This window comes from Bradysia coprophila, unplaced genomic scaffold (genome assembly GCF_014529535.1).
Source record: "Bradysia coprophila strain Holo2 unplaced genomic scaffold, BU_Bcop_v1 contig_297, whole genome shotgun sequence".
Lineage (NCBI taxonomy): Eukaryota > Metazoa > Arthropoda > Insecta > Diptera > Sciaridae > Bradysia > Bradysia coprophila.
Window position 1 is genome coordinate 9,225,944 of NW_023503555.1, and position 22,097 is coordinate 9,248,040.

The window sequence follows — 22,097 nt, forward strand, 5'->3', positions numbered from 1 at the left end:
TGTGCTAGTAATAATAAGTTACTATTAGTAACTCGTAACTGTGGATCAGGTTCAGATCGACCAGATTTATTTCAGGTTGACTTGAATCTGATCTTTACCTGAACCGGAATATAAGATTTAAGATCTGATTTGGATCAGATTCTCTTACTTCAAGTCCAGGTAAAACTGAAAAGACGCCCCAAAAGTTTCAAGTTAACTAAATTCTGACTGATCTGAAACTGAAGTTACCCGATCTGCATTTAAAATTTCGTGTTCAAAATTCAGGTTCAAGGTTCAACATGAACCTGATCTGATTTAAATCAATTCTTCTCAGATTCGGGTTCAAACTGGACCTATTCCAAACATTTACCAACGAACCTAGAAAACTATTTGTTGCACCAAGTTACACAAAGCCGTTTTTTGACGCAAGACTAGAATCTGCTTTTTCAAAAAGATGCAGCCAACATTTTTTGCAATTGGCAACAACAGTAGTGACAATTAACGTGAATGTCTTGTGTAATTGTAGGAGTCTAACTAAGATACATGACTGGGTGTAAGAATGATAGACGAGTAATAGTTGAAGAAAAGTATAATTGAACAAGAGTACAACAAAGGATGGCCTCAGTGCTAAGTTGCGATTAAAGTAACTACCTCAAACCAACCAATAAAAATGCCTTACATTTCGGCACAAATGGGGAAAAGTTTGTAATATCTGACAATTATTAACACTCGGTGGCATAAATAACTACTTCTTCCCGCTACCAAGCGAAGACTTTATGTTCACTAGATCGTGCATTATTGCAATGTCGGTAATTCAATTGAAAAAATGTTGGATTTTCCGCTTAGCGTATGGGATTACAATGGAAATTGCAGCATTGTTGTCGATCTGAGCAATGCAATATAGCTTGTGTTTGTCGGTTTAGGGTTAAGTGGACATTTGATTAATTCGCATTGTACATTAAGGCCGGGGTCTATTTTAAGGAAATTAAATTTCCAAAAATTCTCAAATTTTTCCATCACTCTTCGTCATTTCATCTAAAAACACAATAGATTGCATCGTAAATGTTGTTTTTACTGCATTTTTAGTTGTTTTTCATGTATTTGAGCTTAACTGATTACTTCGGAATGAGATCTGTCAGAAAACAAAATTTGGAAATTTTAAGAATTTTTGTGAAATTTGTGAAATTTTGGAAATTTTTGGAAATTAAATTCCTTAAAATAGTCCCTGATTAAGGCTGTATAAGGTCTAGAAAGAACGACCTACAGATTCAAGCTACAATATACTTGAACGGAGAAATTTGTTTATATTTTTTCATGACCTATGGCGAAGTTAGTCTTCTTTCCAACGGAAGAGACGATCCAAATGAGGCAAATTACTAGCAGCATTGTTCTACAACATTTTTTCATAAAATTTCGTATGACAGCGCCCTATTTTGTTGGTTATTTCAACAGAAAATTGAGCGCAAAGAATGAAGTATTGGAAAAAAAAAATTGTGGCGCTCTGCAGGCCAACAGAGGTTTCCTATTGGGAACATAACAAAAAAAAGCTCTCGCTGCGTTCTGTCAAACGCTATGATGACAGTCCCTAATATTTACGGCATGTGTTCAATCAAATTTAATCAAATTAGTTGGTCGTACAAACAAGTCAACGTAATTCCGAATTCTGATATTGTCATTGTTGTATACAATACTTTCTCTAACCCATTTAACCTCCGCGGTATTTCCATGAAATATATTGATGGAATTTTATCGTTTCCATTTTTTCTGTTGCTGTACAATTTCCCCGAAATCCATATCAGCACCGTGTGGTGACATGGCAGCGACAGCGACAATAAAAGATAGAAATATGAATATAATACCGATTCCGTCAACCTGAATGAGCCTTCATTTCCCACCACTCTTCCTCGTCAACACCACCACCGTCCCTGCCGCCAAAAAACATTCCCATTTCATTTTAATATGATAATATGACTTTCATGTTTAATAAACGTATTGTTGGGAGGCAAATATCTTCTCACCAATCAACATATTATCCGTTTCGAAACGAAAACGTTTAATAGTCGAAGTCCCTTCATATATATATTTGTATAATGTGTATTCGTAGACAAGGGGGGAATGTGCCATATGACAATCGATAAACGTTGAAAATTTAATATCATCGTTTTAGCAGAAATTAAATACTGAATAATTTAAAATATGTTGGCGCCTGTAAGTTAGATGGAAAACGTACTACATATCAAATGAAGTGAACGATGTTGGAGCTCATAACAAAAACATTGAAGCATACTGACTGGTTCGAAAAGGGAAAATTGTTTGGGAAAGTAAAATTTTTTGTGAGAGTCATATACAAATGCGCGCAAGACTCACATTGTGTATAATACTAATACACATTAGGGTGGTCCAAATTTGTATGACAATTTGCCGTACCACGCTACGTGGTATCATTTGAAAACCTTTGGCATACAGCACTCGTTAAAAGTCCATTGCGACCGTATATTCATAAAACGGAGAGTCTCGGCTAGGTCAAAGTTCCCGAATTTTGTATTTAAAAAAATTGGGACCTCTGCCTATAATTTATAGCTCTTGACAACCTAATAACCACAGCCGCTTCACCCTACAATTTTTCGGCGCAGCACTTTTCCTCGAAAACAAAAGAATCTTTACTTTGGGGAGCCAGAGTGACAAGTGAACTCATAATGCTTGTTGCTTATTTGGACTCTAGCGCACAAGTTAAAACCGTATAGTAAGGAAAAATCTAAGGTAAATGCTAATATGGAGCCGCTTTCAGTAATATTTTGAGTTAATTTTGTTCTCTGACCTTGCGCTATCCCAACAAGTGGCATTTCCATGATATTTTTTTTATACCGATCTTCGTTTCTCGGCATGACCTGTCACAATTGTCAAGGTGACCCGAACAAGTCACACAATAGTTATTTGTTTACTGAGGGAAAAACAAGGAAATTCCAAAAGAATGTTTGTGGCCAGAGCAAAGCGCAATTTCACTCGAGTTGGCATTTTCTATTTTCTACCCGAGGTGAACACAACGTTTTTAATATGATCCAGGTGTGATTCAACGTTTTTTTTTAGCCCCGTACGAAGTACAAAGGGGCTTATAGGATTACGATGCCGTGTGTAATTGATGGAATTCGAAGCAGACGCAAGGGCAAAGTGTTTGCCTATGTTCATAGATGACGAATCTGCAATAAAAATTTTGTCTGTCCGTCTGTCCGTCTGTCCGTCTGTCACGTCGATATCTTGAGTAAATCAAATCCGATTTCAATTTTTTTTTTCCCTGAAAGATAGTCGAAATAGTGAGGCTAAGTTCGAAGATGGGCATATTCGGGTCGGCCCTTCGTGAGTTAGGGCCACCTAAGTGATTTAAGGTCTTTTGGTGATATTTATGGCAAAATAAACGATAGAAATGTAAATGACACGGCAAATGATAGGTATTGTCAATACCAATCCAGGAAAAAAAAGTTTTTTAAAATCGGGTGAGTGGACCGTGAGTTAGGGCCTTAGAAGTGAAATGCTACTAGGGCCCTATGTGTATTTTACATAGAACTCGAGTAAATTTCATTCGTTTTTCGTAATTTTTGTTTGATTTGGAAGGTAATCGAATGCCGAATAGAATGTTGTTGAAAAAAAAATTAAATTAGGGTCCTTGGCCTAAGGCCGCTACTAGGGCCCTATGTGTATTTATTTCACATATAACTCGAGTATATTTCATCCGTTTTTCGTAATTTTTGTTTCATTTGGGAGGTAATCAAAGGCCGAATAGAATGTAGTTGAAAAAAAATTAAATTTGGGTCCTCGGACTGAGGCCGATACTAGGCCCTTCAAAAAAATAAAATTTTAGGGCGATTTGAAATTTTTGTTTCATTTGAAAGGAACGTCGTACGGGGCTTCGTAATTGCGCTATGCGCAATTTGTAAGATGTACATATTACATAATAACTTTACTTTAACTACATTAACCGGCGCAATAGGCTTACGGTCAAAGTAGGGTGACAGACGCACTAGGGTCACGTACGCAATAGATATACGGGTTTGTACGGGGCTCAGTCGCAGCAAACGCTCCGACTGTTCTGATGGCTCGTTTTCCACGAAAACCAAAAAACATCAATTCACAATACCATTTTTGAAAATATGAACAGATTTACAGCGCTCAAGTGAGAAAAGTTCTATTTTCTTCTGTGGTAGAGAAAGTTCTGCACCTTTCTCATTAGAAACGTCATTCGACCAATTGTAAAACAAAACTGAATTTTCTCTAAGCCTATCGAGAAAAAGAGAGAGATAGAGATAGAGAGAGGAGAAAAGAAGACAAATCACACCGCACACGTGAAAAGCATTTTTTGGACCACCCTAATACAAATACAATACAAGTTAGAAGTGTTCGCGGGCTATATGCACAAATTTTCCATTTTCGGGAAATTCTTATTTTCTTCAAAAAAAAATTTCTGTTCTTTCGACGAGTGAAAACATTTGCGTGAAAATTTCATTTTATTTTTCTTTACTCATTTTCTCGTTGCTCTATTCGGTTGGAATATTTTCCCGTTTTTTTCTCTCTGTTAGATTTGATGATGTTTTGAATTGTTCCATTAAATGTGAATTTTTTTTTATTACTTTAGATGATTTGATGAAAGGCAAAAAAGAAATTATGGTTGAACTGTACAAGGTATAATGTCGACGACGCGGCAGCAAGGACGTACAACAATAACAACAACGAAAAAATATAAAACCAACAGCCAAAAAAATAATAAACAAAAATATTATGTACGCTCGTCGCTTTCGTGTGTTTCTCGTCGGGAGTTTTTTTTTATGGATTGATGTAATGTTTCCAAACATCCCCTCGTCATATTTCATTTTTTTCGAAATGAAGGGAAAATATTTTATTAATTCTATTGCCATAGACTGGTATAAGCGTTACTGGTTCGTACAACGAAGATTGTAAAATAAAAACAACAACCAAATAAAACACAATGGCGACATATCTAAATAGCAGACAATCATGCTTCGAAGTGAAAGCAATTAGATATTGTCATCGCTCTGTTTATTTTTATATTTGGTTTATTTATTAAGGACTCAGCGATCTACTGACCTTAATTCGAGTGGTAACAATTTTACAGAGAATGCAGAAAGTTATTTTCAGAAATGAATTGCCGTTGGGAGATGAACCGGATGAACCATTGGTATGAGAAAGTGTGGGTAACGTAAGATACGCCACGAGTCTGACAAAAAAGTAAATTATTTTCGATGCATAAGTAGCAACAGGTAGCAACTAAAATTGCATGTAACAGCTCTTGTGGAAAACATATGGAAATATGAGTACGTCCAGTCCAGGCAGAACCTATTTTTGGTGAAGTTTAACGAAATTTCGTTAAATTTCACAAATTTCGTTAAATTTCACAAATTTCGTTAAACACAAAACTTCGTTAAATTTCCCAAAACTTCGTTAAATTTCAAATTTTAACGAATTTTCTGAAACTTAACGAAATTCAACAAAATTTTGTGAAACTTTTCTCAAGCTTCACAAACACTGCGGCCCACGGCACCCAACATTTAAAAAAAGTAGAAGGTGGACTTTTCCCCCTCACAGTCTATTATTGATTGCTGAAAATATGCCGATCATTTCCCTTGGCGAAGTTAATATTCTAACCTGTGAACCACATCCGATTGGGCTCTCAATTCTTCAAATTCAGTCATTCAACTCATCTATGTCATCGTTACTTTTTGCACTTCAATTGAATCTGTGCGTTTGTCGGCACCGAATCTATAATTGTCTATCAATTATTAATCAGTCAAACTTTAACGTCAACTCGATTTACGGCATATAAACCGCAACTAATCTTCTATTTAAATAATAAAACTGTCTGTGGCATCTCATTCATGGCTTTCACGGAAATGGGAAAATTAGTTTTAGTCGAACCTCAATTTCGGTGTCGCATAATTAACTCACGTTGCTCAAACTACGGTTAAAATAGACTGAAGGTGATGGAGTTGTCCCGAGTTTTCCGTATGCCAATAAATAGTGATGTCTCAACAGTGCTATTAAAGAAAGTCCAACTAAATGAGGAATGACAAACACACATGAATATAAAGTGACGAATCGTGTTTTTTCGTCGGAATGGAGGTTAATTTAAGTGCAATTTGAATGGTTAAAAAAGAATTCGAGGTTCGGATTGGCTGAATGAAATTAAAATTGGATGTGTGTTCGTTTGAGTCAATCCGAAACCAACCCATTAACTATTTTAACGATGAAACTCTTGAATTCGTAATTAATTTCAATTTCACTCTTCAATTTGCATAAGTGGAATTGAGTGTAATGTTCAATTTTGTAATGAAATTTGATTTAAAATAAACAGCAAAAAGAATCGCTCGTAGAAATGCGGAAGATCTTTTTGACTTCAATTCAGAAATATAATAAATTTAGCCAACGGGAGCCACATTTCCAACCAAAGTATACTTATCGAAAATGCAAACTTTATCCGAAAAATTGAAATCATAATTTTCCCAGCGAAATAAATTTTGAAAAACAACTTTTCAAATAAATTACGGTTACGGAACAATATCTTTGCCGCTGGTATGTAAAGAGGCACACGAGAGACGGAACGGGAAAGAGGTGTTTTTTATGGGCCAAAAGAACAAACTAACTTTAATTAAGTTTTTAATTATTGCAATTAGAATTATTTTAAATTTATTCGGAAAAGGAAACAGAAACAAAAAATTGGCGGAGAGAGAGAGAGCAAGAGATCCCCGTTTTGTGCTTTGCCCTTTTTTCTGCCTCTCCACATTAAAAAAATAAATAAATTTTACGAGCTCGTGTTATAAATTCTGCGTTAAACTTCATGAAATAATTGAGATAAAATGTTAAACGTCCCGGGGTTTTTCGTTAATCGGAAATATAATCCGCGGGTCTAACTTGTTGTTATGTTCGCGTAAATTGGTAAACAGACGAAGGTTTTAATTAGAATTTTTTTTGGGGGGCGAATGTCCTGGAAAGGTTGAACATATTTCAGCTTACGAGTTATGAATTTCAATGAAAAGGAACGACAGTTATTATAACGAGCCCTCGGCCAGAATGTTTTCAAAAATTTGTTATTGTGGTTAGTTGTCTACTCTCTCTACCAATATGACTTATTTCCAAATGTACCACCTATCATTGGGAGACGACCTTCCGAACATAGTCAATTTGAAACCTCCACCAGCTTCCCTTACACAAAGGGAACAATTTGTTGTACCATTTCTATTAGAAACGTCTACAACTCCAATGAGTTCTCCAGCACTCACAACTGGGCGAGCATGGGCGAGGCTCAGATCCAGTATAGACCCACTTTTAAGAAGCTGATGCTATGGTCTGTGCCATACCTATTAAGCTTCGAGGATCCATTAGTTTTCAGTGTATCGATCAGAGCTGCCGTTTCAATGAAAAGAATCGCAATGGTCCCTTACACCGAAATGAACCAATGTGCAAGGTACCGACGAAAATTTTAACGGGAGTAATTTTCCTCCTAAATTCTTCAGTGCCATGGAATCCTTTACTACAAATCATCGGGTTGTTTTATTCAAAAATTTTATTTTTAAATTTCATTCTTCATTTGACACTAATTTGATGTACGATGTAAGCTGACTGAGCTATAACGGGCCTCTCTAGCGCTCGAAGCGAAAACTACCAGAACAAACATTTTTTTGCCGTAGTTATCAGACCGTGGATTTATGAGGCACTGATATACGCAGCCTAGTGGCCTATAATTGAGATGACTCTTACTCAGATTACTTCACATCTGAGATAACTAAAATCTAATTGAAAAGGTCATTGCAACTTGGAAGATGGTAGCAAGTGCTGGGAAATACACGTACAGCTCAATTGTAACGGGGCGAGTAGAAAAAGTACTCGCAAAGAAAGCAATCCAAAAGGAACAACTACGACACAAAGCAATTATGCATTCAAGCCATACAAAAAAATAAAAAGTTTGGGAAATTTTCAATCGAAACAGTTCACGTACGAAATCGAAATGAATTACTTTTGCAGGCAAGCGTACATAGCGATTATAAGAAGCAGAAATATATGTTTTGCTGGAACGTTGACGGCTGGTAAAATGATTCGCGTCGTACGTATTTGAAAAAACTAAAAAAAAAAAAAACTTTTTACGGGATGAAAACTCATGCAAAAATTGAAAGAAAAAAAGAAATTTTACAAAATTGAAATATAGAAACAGCAGAGCAGTCAAACATAGTAAAATTGTAAGAAGAGCAAGAGGTATAAAAATGCACAGCAAAAATATTGTCGTTTAACGTTTGGCACGGTTTTATGTGTGTAGCAGAAATATCTCACCTGTATTTGCCGTTTTTCCTAAGAGACCTAAATACAAACAGGTTTGACTTTAATGATTGCTTTTGCATTTTCGTGCTTCATTTTTTCAAATCTCGGTTCCAATAAATTTCAATTGAACGTAAGAAAAGAAAAAAAAAATCGAAAAGAAAATGAATTTTGGAAATGAGAAAGTCGCAGAAAGATTTCGTGGACTCGGTGTAAAGATAGAAAATTTAGGTAAAAAAATTTCATTCAAAATTTCACTTACATAACAATGCAGCTGCATTCGATAATTGAGCACTCGGCTGCTGGCTAGCTGCTGATAATGCTGGTTGTGCCATGGCTGCTAAGGCAGCAAGATTTTGAATATTCATAGATGGCAGTAAACCTGCCGCTGCAGCAGCGGCTGCTGCTTGAGCTGCGGATTCGTTTTGAGCATTCAGACCTGTAAAATTGCAATTTATCAAGCCTGTAAAGTGATAAAATAACGAAAGAAGGTGGAATTAATGATTGCGTTACAATGGTTAAATGAAAGAAGAGCACACAAAAAAAACGAAACGAAAATGAAAAGCAAAATGAAAAAGGAAACACAACCACACGGTTAAAACATTGACAAAGGACGGCGACGAAAGTGTATTACCTTGCAATATTTGCTGTTGTAAACCAACGGCTTGCAATTGCTGCAGAATATGTAGCGATGCCGGCGTAATGGCATCCGTTGCGATCATCGGACTGTGTTGTTGCGGTGGATTCGGCAACAGTGGCGTTGAACAGGACGTTGCCGTTTGTGATATTGGCATATTCATGTTGGCTGCGGCTAAACTCCATAGATTCGCCTGCATTTGTTGCATTTTCTTTTGCTCCTTTTCCTTTTGCGTGTCGGCAAATTTTACAACTAATGGCGCTGAGCAGCCCTCCATCGTTTGCGATTGATGTAAAGTCTGCTGTAGAAACGAAAAGGGAAAATTTACAGTGAGGTTGCTACGAAAAATGGACGCGATAGCACGGAAGCCTTTTGAAGTTGTTGCAAAAATTTCTAAGGAAACTTTTCCTTTCTCAAATTTGGCAACTACTTCTGATGGTAGTTGACCTCTGAAGTAGTTGCGACTCCTGTTGCAAAAGATCGCTGGGAAAAATTTTCCTTTTACAGCTTTTGCATCTTCTTCTTCTTTTGCAACAACTTCATGTGGGTCAGTACGGAACGAAATGGTCGACGGATTTTTTTTAAACTTTCAAATACAAAATTATCGCTCAAAAATACCTTTATAGCTGCAATGGCCGCCTGCTTGGAAGCAAACGTAACGAAGGCACAACCCTTACTTTGGGCATTTTGATCTCTTAACACGGTACACTCCTCGATGACGCCATGTTTCTCGAACAGCTGACGCACATCATTTTCCGACAGTTTCTTGTTCAACATTCCAACAAATAGTTTGCGTTCTGCGGTGGTTTTTTTTTTATCGTTTGCAAATTGAAAAGTTTTAAATTAAAATTATTGTAAATAGCACAGAGTACACAGCAACAACAGCATGCTGTATATACAACACACGAGAACAATATCATCAAGGATGAACGAATCTCCGTTATCATATGGAAAGCTTCAACTTCCAAAATAATCGACAAAACAAAAACTTGAAAACTAAATCGAAAAGCCCCATTATGTTCATTCAACTGTTTCATGTTGTGTTAAAAAGTTTCTCCGGTTTACTCTCCTTGAATACGAAATATTTCTGACAATTTTCTAATCTATGCCAGGGCGTACGAATCGAATGGGTACGATATTGGTGTTGCGGTGGCATTTACTTTTTTTTCGGGTATAGTTTATCGAAGGGAAAAAGATTTTCTCAGAAACATTTACGAAGTGGATGTGAACAAACATCTCTCTATCTCGAAATTAGTTGGGTTTTGTTTTTCTTCGAATTAGTGATGTTTAGTCAGTGAAATCGAAATGGCTTGATGGGTTTTCTAGGGTTTTGGTATGGCAGAACTGATGTAATGATTCAACAAAAATCAATTGTTTGAGTACAGCCCAGAAGCATAGTATGGAGTTAATAGTTGGTCAGCAATAAGTCAGCCGCAAACATCAATTAACCAAAATTGAAATTCCGCTCGGGTTAAAAATGGAAAGTTTCGTGCGTTTAGTGGAGTCGGCTTCGCCTCGGATCAACAAAACTCACTCTTAAACTCTTCCTTTCATCATTTAATCTTTTGGTCGAAAATCGCTCTTTTCATCGAATTTCACGAAATCTCGACAGCCATTATTGCGGCAAACTGCGAATAAAAGTGAAAAATCTCGATTTCGTGGGTTTAAAAACCTCGGCTTCGCCTCGAATCAACAAAATTCACTCGGTTAATGTACCTTGCAACTTTTTGACAATTGTTATAAAATAGTCTCGCTTCGCTCGTTAGATAACATCACATCTTGTGACGAGCACAACCCCAACAACAACAAGGAACAAAAAGATAAAAGATTTTGCGTGAATTTTGTTGATCCAATGCCGAAACCGAAACTTTGCATTTTTATTCCGAGAACTGTCATAAATTTTACGGGTTGGAAAGACGTGCATGAATTATGGAAAATACGGTTTTCGACGCAAGTAGCATGTAATTAACTACGTGTATCACATTTCAAGTGTAAAGTGAAGTTGAGTGCACAAATTAGGTTTCCTTTAATTAGTAATCACTGATTACTGACCTCGGCGTCGCCTCGGATCAATACAATCAAAACGAAAACCGTATTTTTCAAGTCTAAGCAACTGCAGTTTGACATTCATTACATCGTTCTTGGTCTTTATAACAATGGATCATCACAAAATGCATTTTCAATGCAAAAAGAGTAACGAAAACTATCTACTCAACCGAGGATAGCTCATTCAATTTAAACAAAAACGAAATAAAAATCCACCAAGATCCGCAACGATACACATATGCTACCGTAACGGATGAAAGAGAATATCTCGCTTAGAATATTTTCACATTCCATTACCATAATTTGTTTCATTTCCCCTGTCAGTTTTCTGGTTAGTTATTAAGTTATGCGAACATGATATTCCTGAAGCGATTGTTGATTTTTATTGTTAAAATAACATCCAGGGGATCCAAGAGAGAGATAGAGAGAGAGAGAGAAATACTCAGTAATGAAAAATAGAAGAAAAGTTTTTGAATATCATCAACATCGTCGTAGCCGTCAGGTATTATTTACAGGTTTTTTTCACGTTGCAAATTTTAATTATTATCTGGAAAGGAAGTGTTTTGTGTGAGAAATATCTCAGTTGAAAGTAATATAATAACAAAAGAGTGACGGAGGAAAAATTGCAAGTTACATGGATGTGGGTGGACGTGTGAAGGAAAACATTCTTCTGGTAAATTAAACATCTCGAAGTCGACTTAAAAAGCGAAGAATTTAAAGAGGTAAGTCTGTTGTAAATGGAAAACATCTACTAGCCAGTTTAAATTTTCGATGAAATGACATCTCTTTCACCTTTTGGTGGAGTGTGAGAGTAGTGCATCCAGAAATAAACATGGTACAAGGCGTGTAAATACTAACACATTTTAGTCACGTTCTTAAACTTTTACATTTTTTCTCCAAATTCAAAGCGGCTTAACTTCCTCACCCATCATTAGTTACAAAAAAACCCCGGGCTTAACCCTGTCAAAAACCTCAGGCCTTCAAACGATACTTTCTAAATTTTGTTCCCGAACACCATGCTCATTAACTTCAACGAGTTCACCGAACTAACGTAGTGTCAATTTGAACAAAACTCAACTTGATGTATTAGCTCAATGGAAACTTAAGCTTAAAATGCATGTTACGTAAAATTGTAGCATCAACCGCCACTTTACAATAACATTGTCATAGGGGAGTGGTGCCGCTATGTAGGGAAGAGCATTTAATTCAAGTAAAAATGTATTAGAGGTATACAATATTCGATGAGTCTTCCATATGTATATATATATATATATATATATATATATATATACACACCATGACAATCTGTCTTGTAATTTTACTCTCCTGAATACTCATATTAATTAAGCTAATAACTATGTTTCTGTGTTCGTACAGTAAACAAACAAATATTGGTTCGGTGTTTGCTTATCCGCATAGCTAATGGGTTTTTGTAATTTGTAATGGCAGAAGTACAAGTGAATGGAGAGGATGAAAAGACACATAGCAACCAGAAATTAGTCGAGTATATCGAAATTATACGATAATACCGTCGAATGAGAACCGGAATTCAAGCTTCTGTTTTATAATAAAATTTTCCATCACCAACGCTACATTCGAACGTATACGTTTAACAATCGGGCTTGGGAACCGCACACATATTTCTGGGAATTTCTCTGCACAGGAATGGAATCAAATTCGTATTATTAATCAAATTAAATGTCTAATTGATTCGATTCCATTTGCCGTAACGAATCACAGAAAAGTCAAATACGAAATGTATTCGGTGTGTGCGAATCGGATTTAAATAGCCGTGCTACGTGTATCTTCCATAGCATACGATTATGTAGATTTTCGTAGACATTTGGAATTCAATACCATGGCTCAGGCGGCAATGTGGACGTGTGTTATCGTGGCCGAATGGGAAGTTTACAAAATGAGATACAAATAGGAATAGCAAGAATGGTTATCAAGACTCAGATGTTTACTACTTGCGGTAAATAACTGTGTCGCACTATAAGTGTTTCACAGCTATTTTGATTACAAATTTTGTCTCTAATCTGTGATTTAACGCACTAGTTGCTTAATAGGTATTTTCTTACTAGTGTTGACATATCGCGACTTCTTCGTTTAGGAAAAGTAACTATTTTCTAACGCTTGCTACAAGCCTAAGGTAAGGAACAACGTTTTTTCTAAACGACGTTGGAAATGTACGACGAAGTTGTGATATTTCAACACTAGATAGGAACTTTATATGCATCGAAAACAATACTTCTCATGTTTGAAGCACTAGATAAAAATGAAAAACTCGCGCTTATTTGACCTCGGCTTCGCGGATCAATAAAATTCCAAAGAAAACTCTACTTTTCATCCCTAGTGGTATAATAAACTATTTTGTGTCATGTAAGAAGATTTGTTTTTAGATCGTAGCCTATATGGGCAAGACTGGTCATATACTGTAAATTTGGGCGATTCCCAAAGAGCTCTTTGGATTTTTGTAAGCTTAATTTTTGGGCTTTTGCAATAATGAGGTCCAGCCCCTTAAGGGTTTTGAGTAATTTGTACCCTACTTGTCCACACGAAATGTTGTCAATCTGGAGTTCAGCTTTATGAGCGAAAAAAAGCGAATTAGGCGCTGAAATATCTATTTTACTCTGCGTCCGTTCCGGTCCAAAACAAAGATCTATCGAAAAAAACTAAATTTCAAATGATTTGATTTGATTTGGTTAGAAAAAGAAACGTGGAAAAAAGGACTACGCCGCACTTTTTCTCCGTCCAATATGAAAAACACTATTTGTACCACGGACTTAAACTCTTTTTTAGCGTATTCCGGAAACTTCTCATACGCTAAAAAAGACTGTTCGTCCTAGGTACGAAATGTACTATTCTGTAACGGCACTAAGAAAATTGAACTTTCTCATTCTCATGCGTCATTTGGGTGACGTGAGGGTCATTTTTCACTGGTTCACTGGTGGTTTTACTTGTCGTGACACGGTGTGGATACATCTAGTGACGAAAACAACACCATTTTGCAAGTTGTTGCATAAATAACTATTTCATATTACTATTGTGCAACTTGTTGCACAAACAGCAATTACACTCGAAAGTGTTGAAATTGTCAACGAAATGAAACGTACATATTTCTAGACCAGAGTACGAAAAGGTTATCCGTGTCGATAGTACAAATATCATATTGATACGTCCCCCGCCATTAGCACACGCATGGCTTTGTCTTTTGTACGGTCTTATGTGTACGCCAAATGAACTTTTATCCCTAATTCAAACTCCAAACATAGCGTGGTAATAAAACTATGTTTTTAATTAATTCAAACCCTATATCCTCATTGACTTTAATTAAAAAATATATTTCTTTTCTTCGTCGTCTACAGTGTAACATAGCAGAATTACCCTAAATTCCTTTATTAAAAGCATGTATAAATCTTCGCTGTTTTCCCTTTTTTTGTGTGTGCCCGTTCAAACATGAACCATTTTCTACACACAATATCCAATGCTTTTACGAATATTGGTTCAGACATTCAATAGATTTTATTCGCAATATAAATACACCTTCATGGCTTATATCCACACACAATATACACCACCCTCTCAATAAAGATTTTTTTTTTTGTGTATATAAATACGACATCAACAACAATTCCAATATAAAATACAAACTGTGTGTTGTGTATGTGTGCCTTATACGGAGCGAAAAAGGGAAACCATAACCTCCATAAAAATTATTTTCGCTTACAAGTCACGTTCTTGAATCCCATGAGAAATGATAAGGGACGCCCATTTTCTTTACACGGTACACCACATTGATTTGACAGTTAATTGATAGTTTAATTTTGTTCACACACTTTTAACAAAAAAATATTAGACATGACTAATTCCCAATTTCATTTTGAAAAACTTTTACGGAATGGATGTGTCGAGGAGGTGTGACAATTTAGTGTCTGGGGTTTCTTCAGTTTTTCCTATCCCACCGCCAAGGACTGTATAGTATTCGTTGGGCTGTAAAAGTTTTAATTGCTTCATTTTAAGTTTTTAGACGATGTGTCTCTAATGAATTGAAAACATAATTATAGTTGTCGCTAGAAATGTCGTGTGGATTTAAGAGAAAGTTGACATTAATGATTTCTGATGTTTCTTGGTAGATTAAATGGAAGAAAGCCGAACTCGGCAACCTTTGCCCTTCAGAAGATTTGTGCTCTCCTTGAGCAAACATGTCAGGGACAACCATTCATTGAGACCATACCATCAAAGAGGAACATATCTATTTGAAGGAGACGATCAAATTTGGTGCAAGTTGCTTCCGTTTTTCCACAACGCAGGTGATAAAATAGGCATTTTTGCCCCTCTGTTGAAACTTCTTTGTGTTTACCTAAGGAAAAAATTAGAAAATTACATTTTCTTGGGTGACTCGCTACTGGTCACAAAAACACCCTTCAAATGTAATTTTCAATTGTTCGTCCCTCGTTGAACAAATAACTTTTATTTCAAATCTCTAAAGTGAAACCTGGCCGTTCATATTGCACCTAAATTTGACATGTCGAGGAAAAACTAAAACCATTTTTTTGAATTTTTCCAAACTTTTTCAATTCTCTAATTTTCCACTTAAAAAAATTAGGAAAATTTGGGAAAATATGGAAAAGTGTGAAAAATGTAAGAAAACTTAGGAAAATATGTGAAATTGTTTTCCTAAAAATAGTCACTTGTTTAATATCTCTACCTTTCCTACTCATGTCTAACCTAAATTGTCGGTCACTAGAATTGGAGTGACAGAGTTTTCCAATTCATCACGTTGACCAAATCCATCCCCATTGGGGATTCCCCAACATCCAAAGTCCTTTCGAATATCCTCCATCTACCATTGAATCATCAGATTTTTATCATTCTTCACTGTTCTGCAACTATAATTGCAAATGGTTCGCCCCTTGCTTTAATCGGTTGAGTGCTTCTCTATACAGAAACTGACTTGAATTTGCCATTAACTTAAAGGTGACTGGAGTAGACATTGCGTAAATAAAATGTTATTCGATTCGTTTCATACGATGTATAGAAACTGAAGAGGAATTTGATTCGGATAGAATATCGTTTGCAGCCCGTCTGCTTTGTAGCTGCATTGCATTTACTTTAAGTGATCTTAATATTACTTTGCCAACATAGGAGAAAGGAATTGTAATGCAATACGGTCGAGAAATAACAGGACCGATGATGTACAACAGGGACTATTTTTTTGGGAAAACATTTTCTAATATTTTCTTGAGTTTTCACACATTTTCCTTAATATTCTAAAAAAAATATTTTTGTGAAAATATGGAAAAATGTAGAAAAATCCGTGAAAATTGAAGAAAGTTCCGGAAAATTTCTTCACAAAAATGGGCAAAGTTTCCAAGATTACTTCACCGACAGTAAGGAAGAATTGTAACGTAATACAGTCGTGAATTAAAAGGACGAAGATTGAGACACTCTACATTTAAAGTAAGACTAAACTAACACTCAAACGGATAGTGTCCGTCCTCACCTCATCCATAGACAGAAGAATCAACGATTCATTATTTCTCTATTCATTCTTGTTTCGATTTATTATGTTCGAATTGAAACCGAAATAATTCATTTTTCGAATCGAATCAGCAACGTCAATCGCACACATAATATATACGTTAAACAAACAGCACCACACTCCCTCTTTTAATCAAGGTAATAGTTTCAATCATCTTACAAATTGTGCCAGAGAAAAAATAATATTTACTCTCGACAATATTACCGTTAGGTCTTATAGGTCATAATAACCAAACGGAATATTACCCAAACATATCGATGCGATGTGGGAAAACATTACAAGGGAAGAGAAAGGAAAAAAAGGAAAGAAAGGAAGACGGAAAACGAAGGAATTCAATAAAGCTTTTCTTCCCCACGATAACGGTTTCTTTTTTGTGTGACCGAAATAATATGAAAAATATAATAATAAATTGAATCAATAATAAACCACAATATAAACATAACAACATACACAACCGATATATTGTGTAATATGTCACTGTAATAAATTCTCATCTGAATTGAGTACACGGTATAACGTTTTCATGCACATACGTATATAGCCATGGGAAACATGTATTATTATTGATAGAGGTACTAACAAACCGATATTCGGATACACACAAGCACCAGGGAGAGAGGTAGTAAACAAAGAAAATAAGCTGGAGAAATGTTATGGAAAACCTAATAAAATAAACAGCCAGTTTGATGATATGGATGGTTGTTGATGTAAAACTTTTTAAAGAATGTCGTCGACTTAAAGATAAAAGATGATTTGGTGACGTGAACACATTCGTGACTTAGGATTGTGTATCGTGTCTAGCTCGTCATGTCTCTATTGTTAACTTTTTTTCAATTCCATTCCATTAACCAGACGAGAATTGAAATGGGAAAGACCCATTGAATTCAGTGACATATTTTTGGCCGAGAAAACCCTTTGTTTATCATGAAGACATGATTTGTAAAAAATAGATTTGAAGAATGTTTCTGCCAAAAATATGTTACTAAACTCAATGAGCTTTTGCACGCGGTTATAGCAATCTAGCTTCCCTACAGATAGAGTGCTATGGTAAGGTTCAATTGTTTCGTCGCCAAAACCCTCAAACGAGTCAAGTCCCTGTCTTTACCCGTTACCAGTTAACATTCGAATGGCTTAAAATTATCAGTTCAGATATTAAAAAACCTGGTCAAGGATTCTAGATGGAAGAGCAACTACTAATCAACATTCAAAAGCAATCAACAGAAATTCTATTCTCAACAGAACCCCATGAACCGGTGGTAAGGCAGACCACTCATTTTTTATTTAGTAGAGTAAACACTGACTGGGAACTATCTAGCCTCAGGGATTCAATGGGAATGGACGTTTTCCTTGAAAGTTTGGAGGGAAAACATGTGCACGATGCCATAATAATTCCGTTGCATAAATCTAAGGAAATGTAGCAGAGAGCTCTGTTTTTTCTCATCATCAGGAATAGCTAGCACTGCCTACCCTTGAGAATTTTTTTTTCGAGAAAATCAAGAAAATTCGAGAAAATTGAAACATTTTCTGTAAGTTTTTGGATTTTCTTGATTTTAAGAGAAAATTCACATTAAAAATTGGAAAAATTAAGGAAAATTTGAGAGAATCAAGAAATCTTTTCTCAAAGATAGAGATTGTCGATTGTCGCAGTATATACAATTTAGGTCGAGCGTTTCGTATATACTTAGTAAAAAATCTATTTTTTACCTTGACGAGTCCATAGGCAACGGCAATCCCACCAGAGCAAGTTAAACAGCAAATCTGGTAGGGTGAGTGGTTAAGTTTCATTCGACGAAGTACTCTATTACTTAAGCAAAAGATATCGAATTTTCTTCGTTCACATTTTAATTGATCTTCAACAAACTCTCTTAATGTAGCATCGAAAATTGAACTCCGTCGGGAAACCAGCATGAAAAAAATTCTACGAAAATCTATTTCATAACTTTCGCTATCTACAGATACCCATACCGCCCATCATTATGATATGGCAGAATTTATATTCCATTTCCGCGTAAATATTACAAAATTATCATTTTTGTATTTTAATAATGCAAAACTCATGTTTCGTTCATTATTGCTTTAATTGAATTAATTAGGCACTCCAGAGGTGAGGGATAAATAATTAAATTTTCAAAACATTGATTCCAGGCATTATGAGCCGTGTATGGCAATGGTTAAATTATTTTTAATGATATGTTAACGTCAAAATCCATTTACGGATAGTGGCTGTTCATCAATTTTACGATTTTATTGTGTTGTATGCATATAACCCATGCACAGGCTAACAAAACATTGCGTTTTTTTATCTTTAATAGTGACATGACACGACAATGATTATTTAATCATGAGTGACTTTCATTGCAGCTATCTATGCAATCCTATATAATCTCAGGTATGTTGTTGTTATATGCAATTAACTATGATATTTCAGGATTTAGTGTCGACGGCTAGCAGTAATAAAACTACTCTCAATGGACTGCTCAATGTCAGATGGCTTTCTGCAAAATTATAATCTACCACATTCAATGAAACAGTTTGAATTTCACAAATTATATCGTGAAACACAGTACGGATTCTATAAAATCGTAAAATATAACAGATCACCGGCCCATAACCTGTGGCAATTGATTAAACATTTTCACGTTCTAGCCTTAACGACATCACGGGAATTGAAATATTGAATCGATTTCTACAGGTTATGGGCCAGATGTTTGGTTATATTATTCGTAATAAGCGAACGTCTTTTCTTAATGTCGTTCACTACACGTAATCGTTGCTTTGGTTATTTATACAAGAGAACGATAGACGCTGATCGGACAAATACCTCCGAATAAATGGAGAACTAATTCTAAAGCTCTGAAATAAAACAGAGCTCGTCAATGTCGATTTGATCACAAATCGGTAGTTGTAACAATTTTACAGATCCCATTTTCGAGAAATAGATTTCTTGAATTTTCAATAATTTTATTTCTGGCAAAACAGACACTGATTGCTACAACGTCTCGTCATGGGAATTTTATTTCGAAATTTTATTTATCGAACATGGAAAACTATCATTGCATAATACCAATGTTATATTATCCCACATCAAACAAACTACCCAAAAAAAGAAGAAAATTTAGCCGCCAGAACAATAAGATAGAAAAAGGGAAAATGGATAAATGTTTGCGAATGAAAATACAATAGCAGCAAAAAATGGCATATGTCTGTAAAACATTTTATACGTCATATTACGACATGTTAAAACATTTATTCAAGCCAAAGAAGAAAAAGAATTGCGAGATAGAGGAAGAACAAGAATAGAAAAAAAACTAACGAAAAATAAAAATGTTCGTTCGTTTTATCCATCTATCTATATCCTCAGCACAAAATGTTTCCATACGATAACGGATAAAAAGTAGAATCAATTCACTCAGAACTCCTCTTTCTGTGTTGTATATAGTATCATATCGCAAATGCTCAAAGCAAATAATTCAATTGATTTTTAAACTTACCGTTTCGGTTTTCACTGTCGGCCGGTTTCATCTGAATCGGATGATGCATCTGAAATGAAGGAAAAGAAAAGCATATTCTTAGTGAAAACGAAATTGTTCACATCAAAATCGGAGGGAAATATCGACGACAAAAATATAATAATAAAATGGAGAAGAAAAGAAAATTACGTTGTCAGTCAATACGGGCGAGAGTGAGAGGCTTTTTTATATATATAAACCATCCACGCAGGGACGATTTTCATTAAATTTTTTATGGAAAATTCTAAAAATTGGCGAAAATCAAGAAAATTCTCGAAATTATACGAAGTTCTCCGAGTTAAATAAAATTCTGGAATTCTCGAAACTCGAGAAAATTAGCGAAATTCAAGATAATTCTTAAAATACAAGAAAGTTCTCAAGTCCAAGAAAATTCGGAAATTTTCAAAAATCGAGAAAATTTGTGAAATTCATGAAAATTCTCAAAATTCAAGAATTTCCTAAAACAATTCTACAATTTTCTGGAGCTAGAGAAGATTTGGGATATTCATGAAAATTCTCAAAAAATCCAAGAAAGTTTTTGAAGTTCAAGAAAATTCTGGAATTCTCAAAACTCTAGAAAATTCGTGAAATTCATGGAAATTATCGAAAGTCAAGAAAACTCCCGCTGAAAATTCCAGAAATTGATGAAAATTCTCAAAATATTTGACAAAACTGGAAATTCAAAATTAAAGAGCTTATGAAAATATGCCAGAAAATCTTGAAAATTCTCGACAAAAAACTTGAAAATATACCCTGCATCCACGGGTTTATGAGCTTGTAAATGTTTCCAACAGAATTTCCTTTCCTTTTTTATTGTTTCAACAGTTAAATTTGTTGATTGGTATGAGTATATAATATAAAGAGAAGAAGACATGGTTCAGCTGAACCAGCCATCCATTCGGTTTTTTGTTTTACGCATCGGCAACGAGAATATTGAATTTTTTTATGAGCATTGTTAAATTTCACCTGAATTGGTTGTAAAATTGCGTAACGAGTTGTGACAAAGAAATAAAGAAAAATATTTGCACGCCTATCGGAGGAGGAATTTAACGTTTGTCAGACACATATCAACATTGATGGCATTTTCAAGAAAATATGGGTAATAGAAAGAGCATAAATGGTTGAATGAAATGTGAAATGAAAAGCATAAATTCAAAAACTCGTGAAGGTAAGCCGAAATAATTGTGGATTTTCATATGTTGTATACACGGATGAATAGAAACTCTATCTCGGTTGATGTAGAAAATTTTGTGACTGTCATACAGACGGTAAGCTAGCTGTCATTTTCCTGTATGGAAAGCTTTCAATAAATAAATAAATAATGAAGTAAAGAGCGATATTACATTCGGTTGGGGTTTATCGAAATCTATTGTGAATAAAGAATGATGCTGACGTTACGATAGACGGAGCGAAGGCTGAATTGTTGTCACAATTTAATTCGAATTTAATGGGAGAAAAACTTCTCTCCCCCAGCATCACATTATTAATTTAATACCCTGAGTCTTATAGCCTATTTTATTGCAGTCACGTGTCACGATAGATATAACTTTCAGTCGGTATTTTAACGTTACCCATTTTACAACGTCACAACAACAGACACAAAATGAAGATTTTGAATTAGGATGTCGGCCTCGTTTTGGAACTACGGGAGAAATTTAGTACCATGAGGAATACCTCTATATGTCAGGCACAATTTCCTTTTTTTTAAATGAGTATTTGACACGATGTTTCGCTCTTTTCGCTACTATTTTTTGTAGCTTTGGAAAATAGAAAGTTTCCAGTTGAAACACAATTCGTTTCATAATTTTTTTGTAACATTGATAGCACATTTATATATTTGCCAAGAAATTGAAACCTGTCTCAATACGACCAAATGTCCACAATGTTAACAGCACGCTGAATGAATTACAGGTTGCTATTCAACAATGATTTGTAATTGTAAAACCTGTCTCTCTAAATGCAGAAAGAGGAAGTGTCACATTAGCGAATTATAAGAAAAGACGAAATTCAATTGTTTTAGTGTTGCATTAAATAGACTTACGATTTCAATAGAAGTTTTCCGATA

At 35.2% G+C, this 22,097-nt stretch overlaps 1 protein-coding gene across 8 annotated transcripts in view; it reads right to left on the bottom strand.

Moving 5' to 3' along the window:
• LOC119079053 (CUGBP Elav-like family member 1) overlaps nucleotides 1-22,097 on the bottom strand; it is a 158,141-nt gene that overhangs the window by 9,390 nt on the left and 126,654 nt on the right. For 3 of the 8 annotated variants that reach the window (XM_037186851.1, XM_037186857.1, XM_037186855.1), the window contains 5 exons: nucleotides 20,015-20,063; nucleotides 9,551-9,729; nucleotides 8,930-9,233; nucleotides 8,558-8,758; nucleotides 8,311-8,337 (listed from right to left, as the gene is read on the bottom strand). In XM_037186851.1, coding sequence (XP_037042746.1) covers nucleotides 8,311-8,337; nucleotides 8,558-8,758; nucleotides 8,930-9,233; nucleotides 9,551-9,729; nucleotides 20,015-20,063 — 760 coding nt within the window. The remainder of the gene's footprint in view (nucleotides 1-8,310; nucleotides 8,338-8,557; nucleotides 8,759-8,929; nucleotides 9,234-9,550; nucleotides 9,730-20,014; nucleotides 20,064-22,097) is intronic. The other 5 variants (XM_037186858.1, XM_037186854.1, XM_037186856.1 and 2 more) reach the window with 3 other exon arrangements.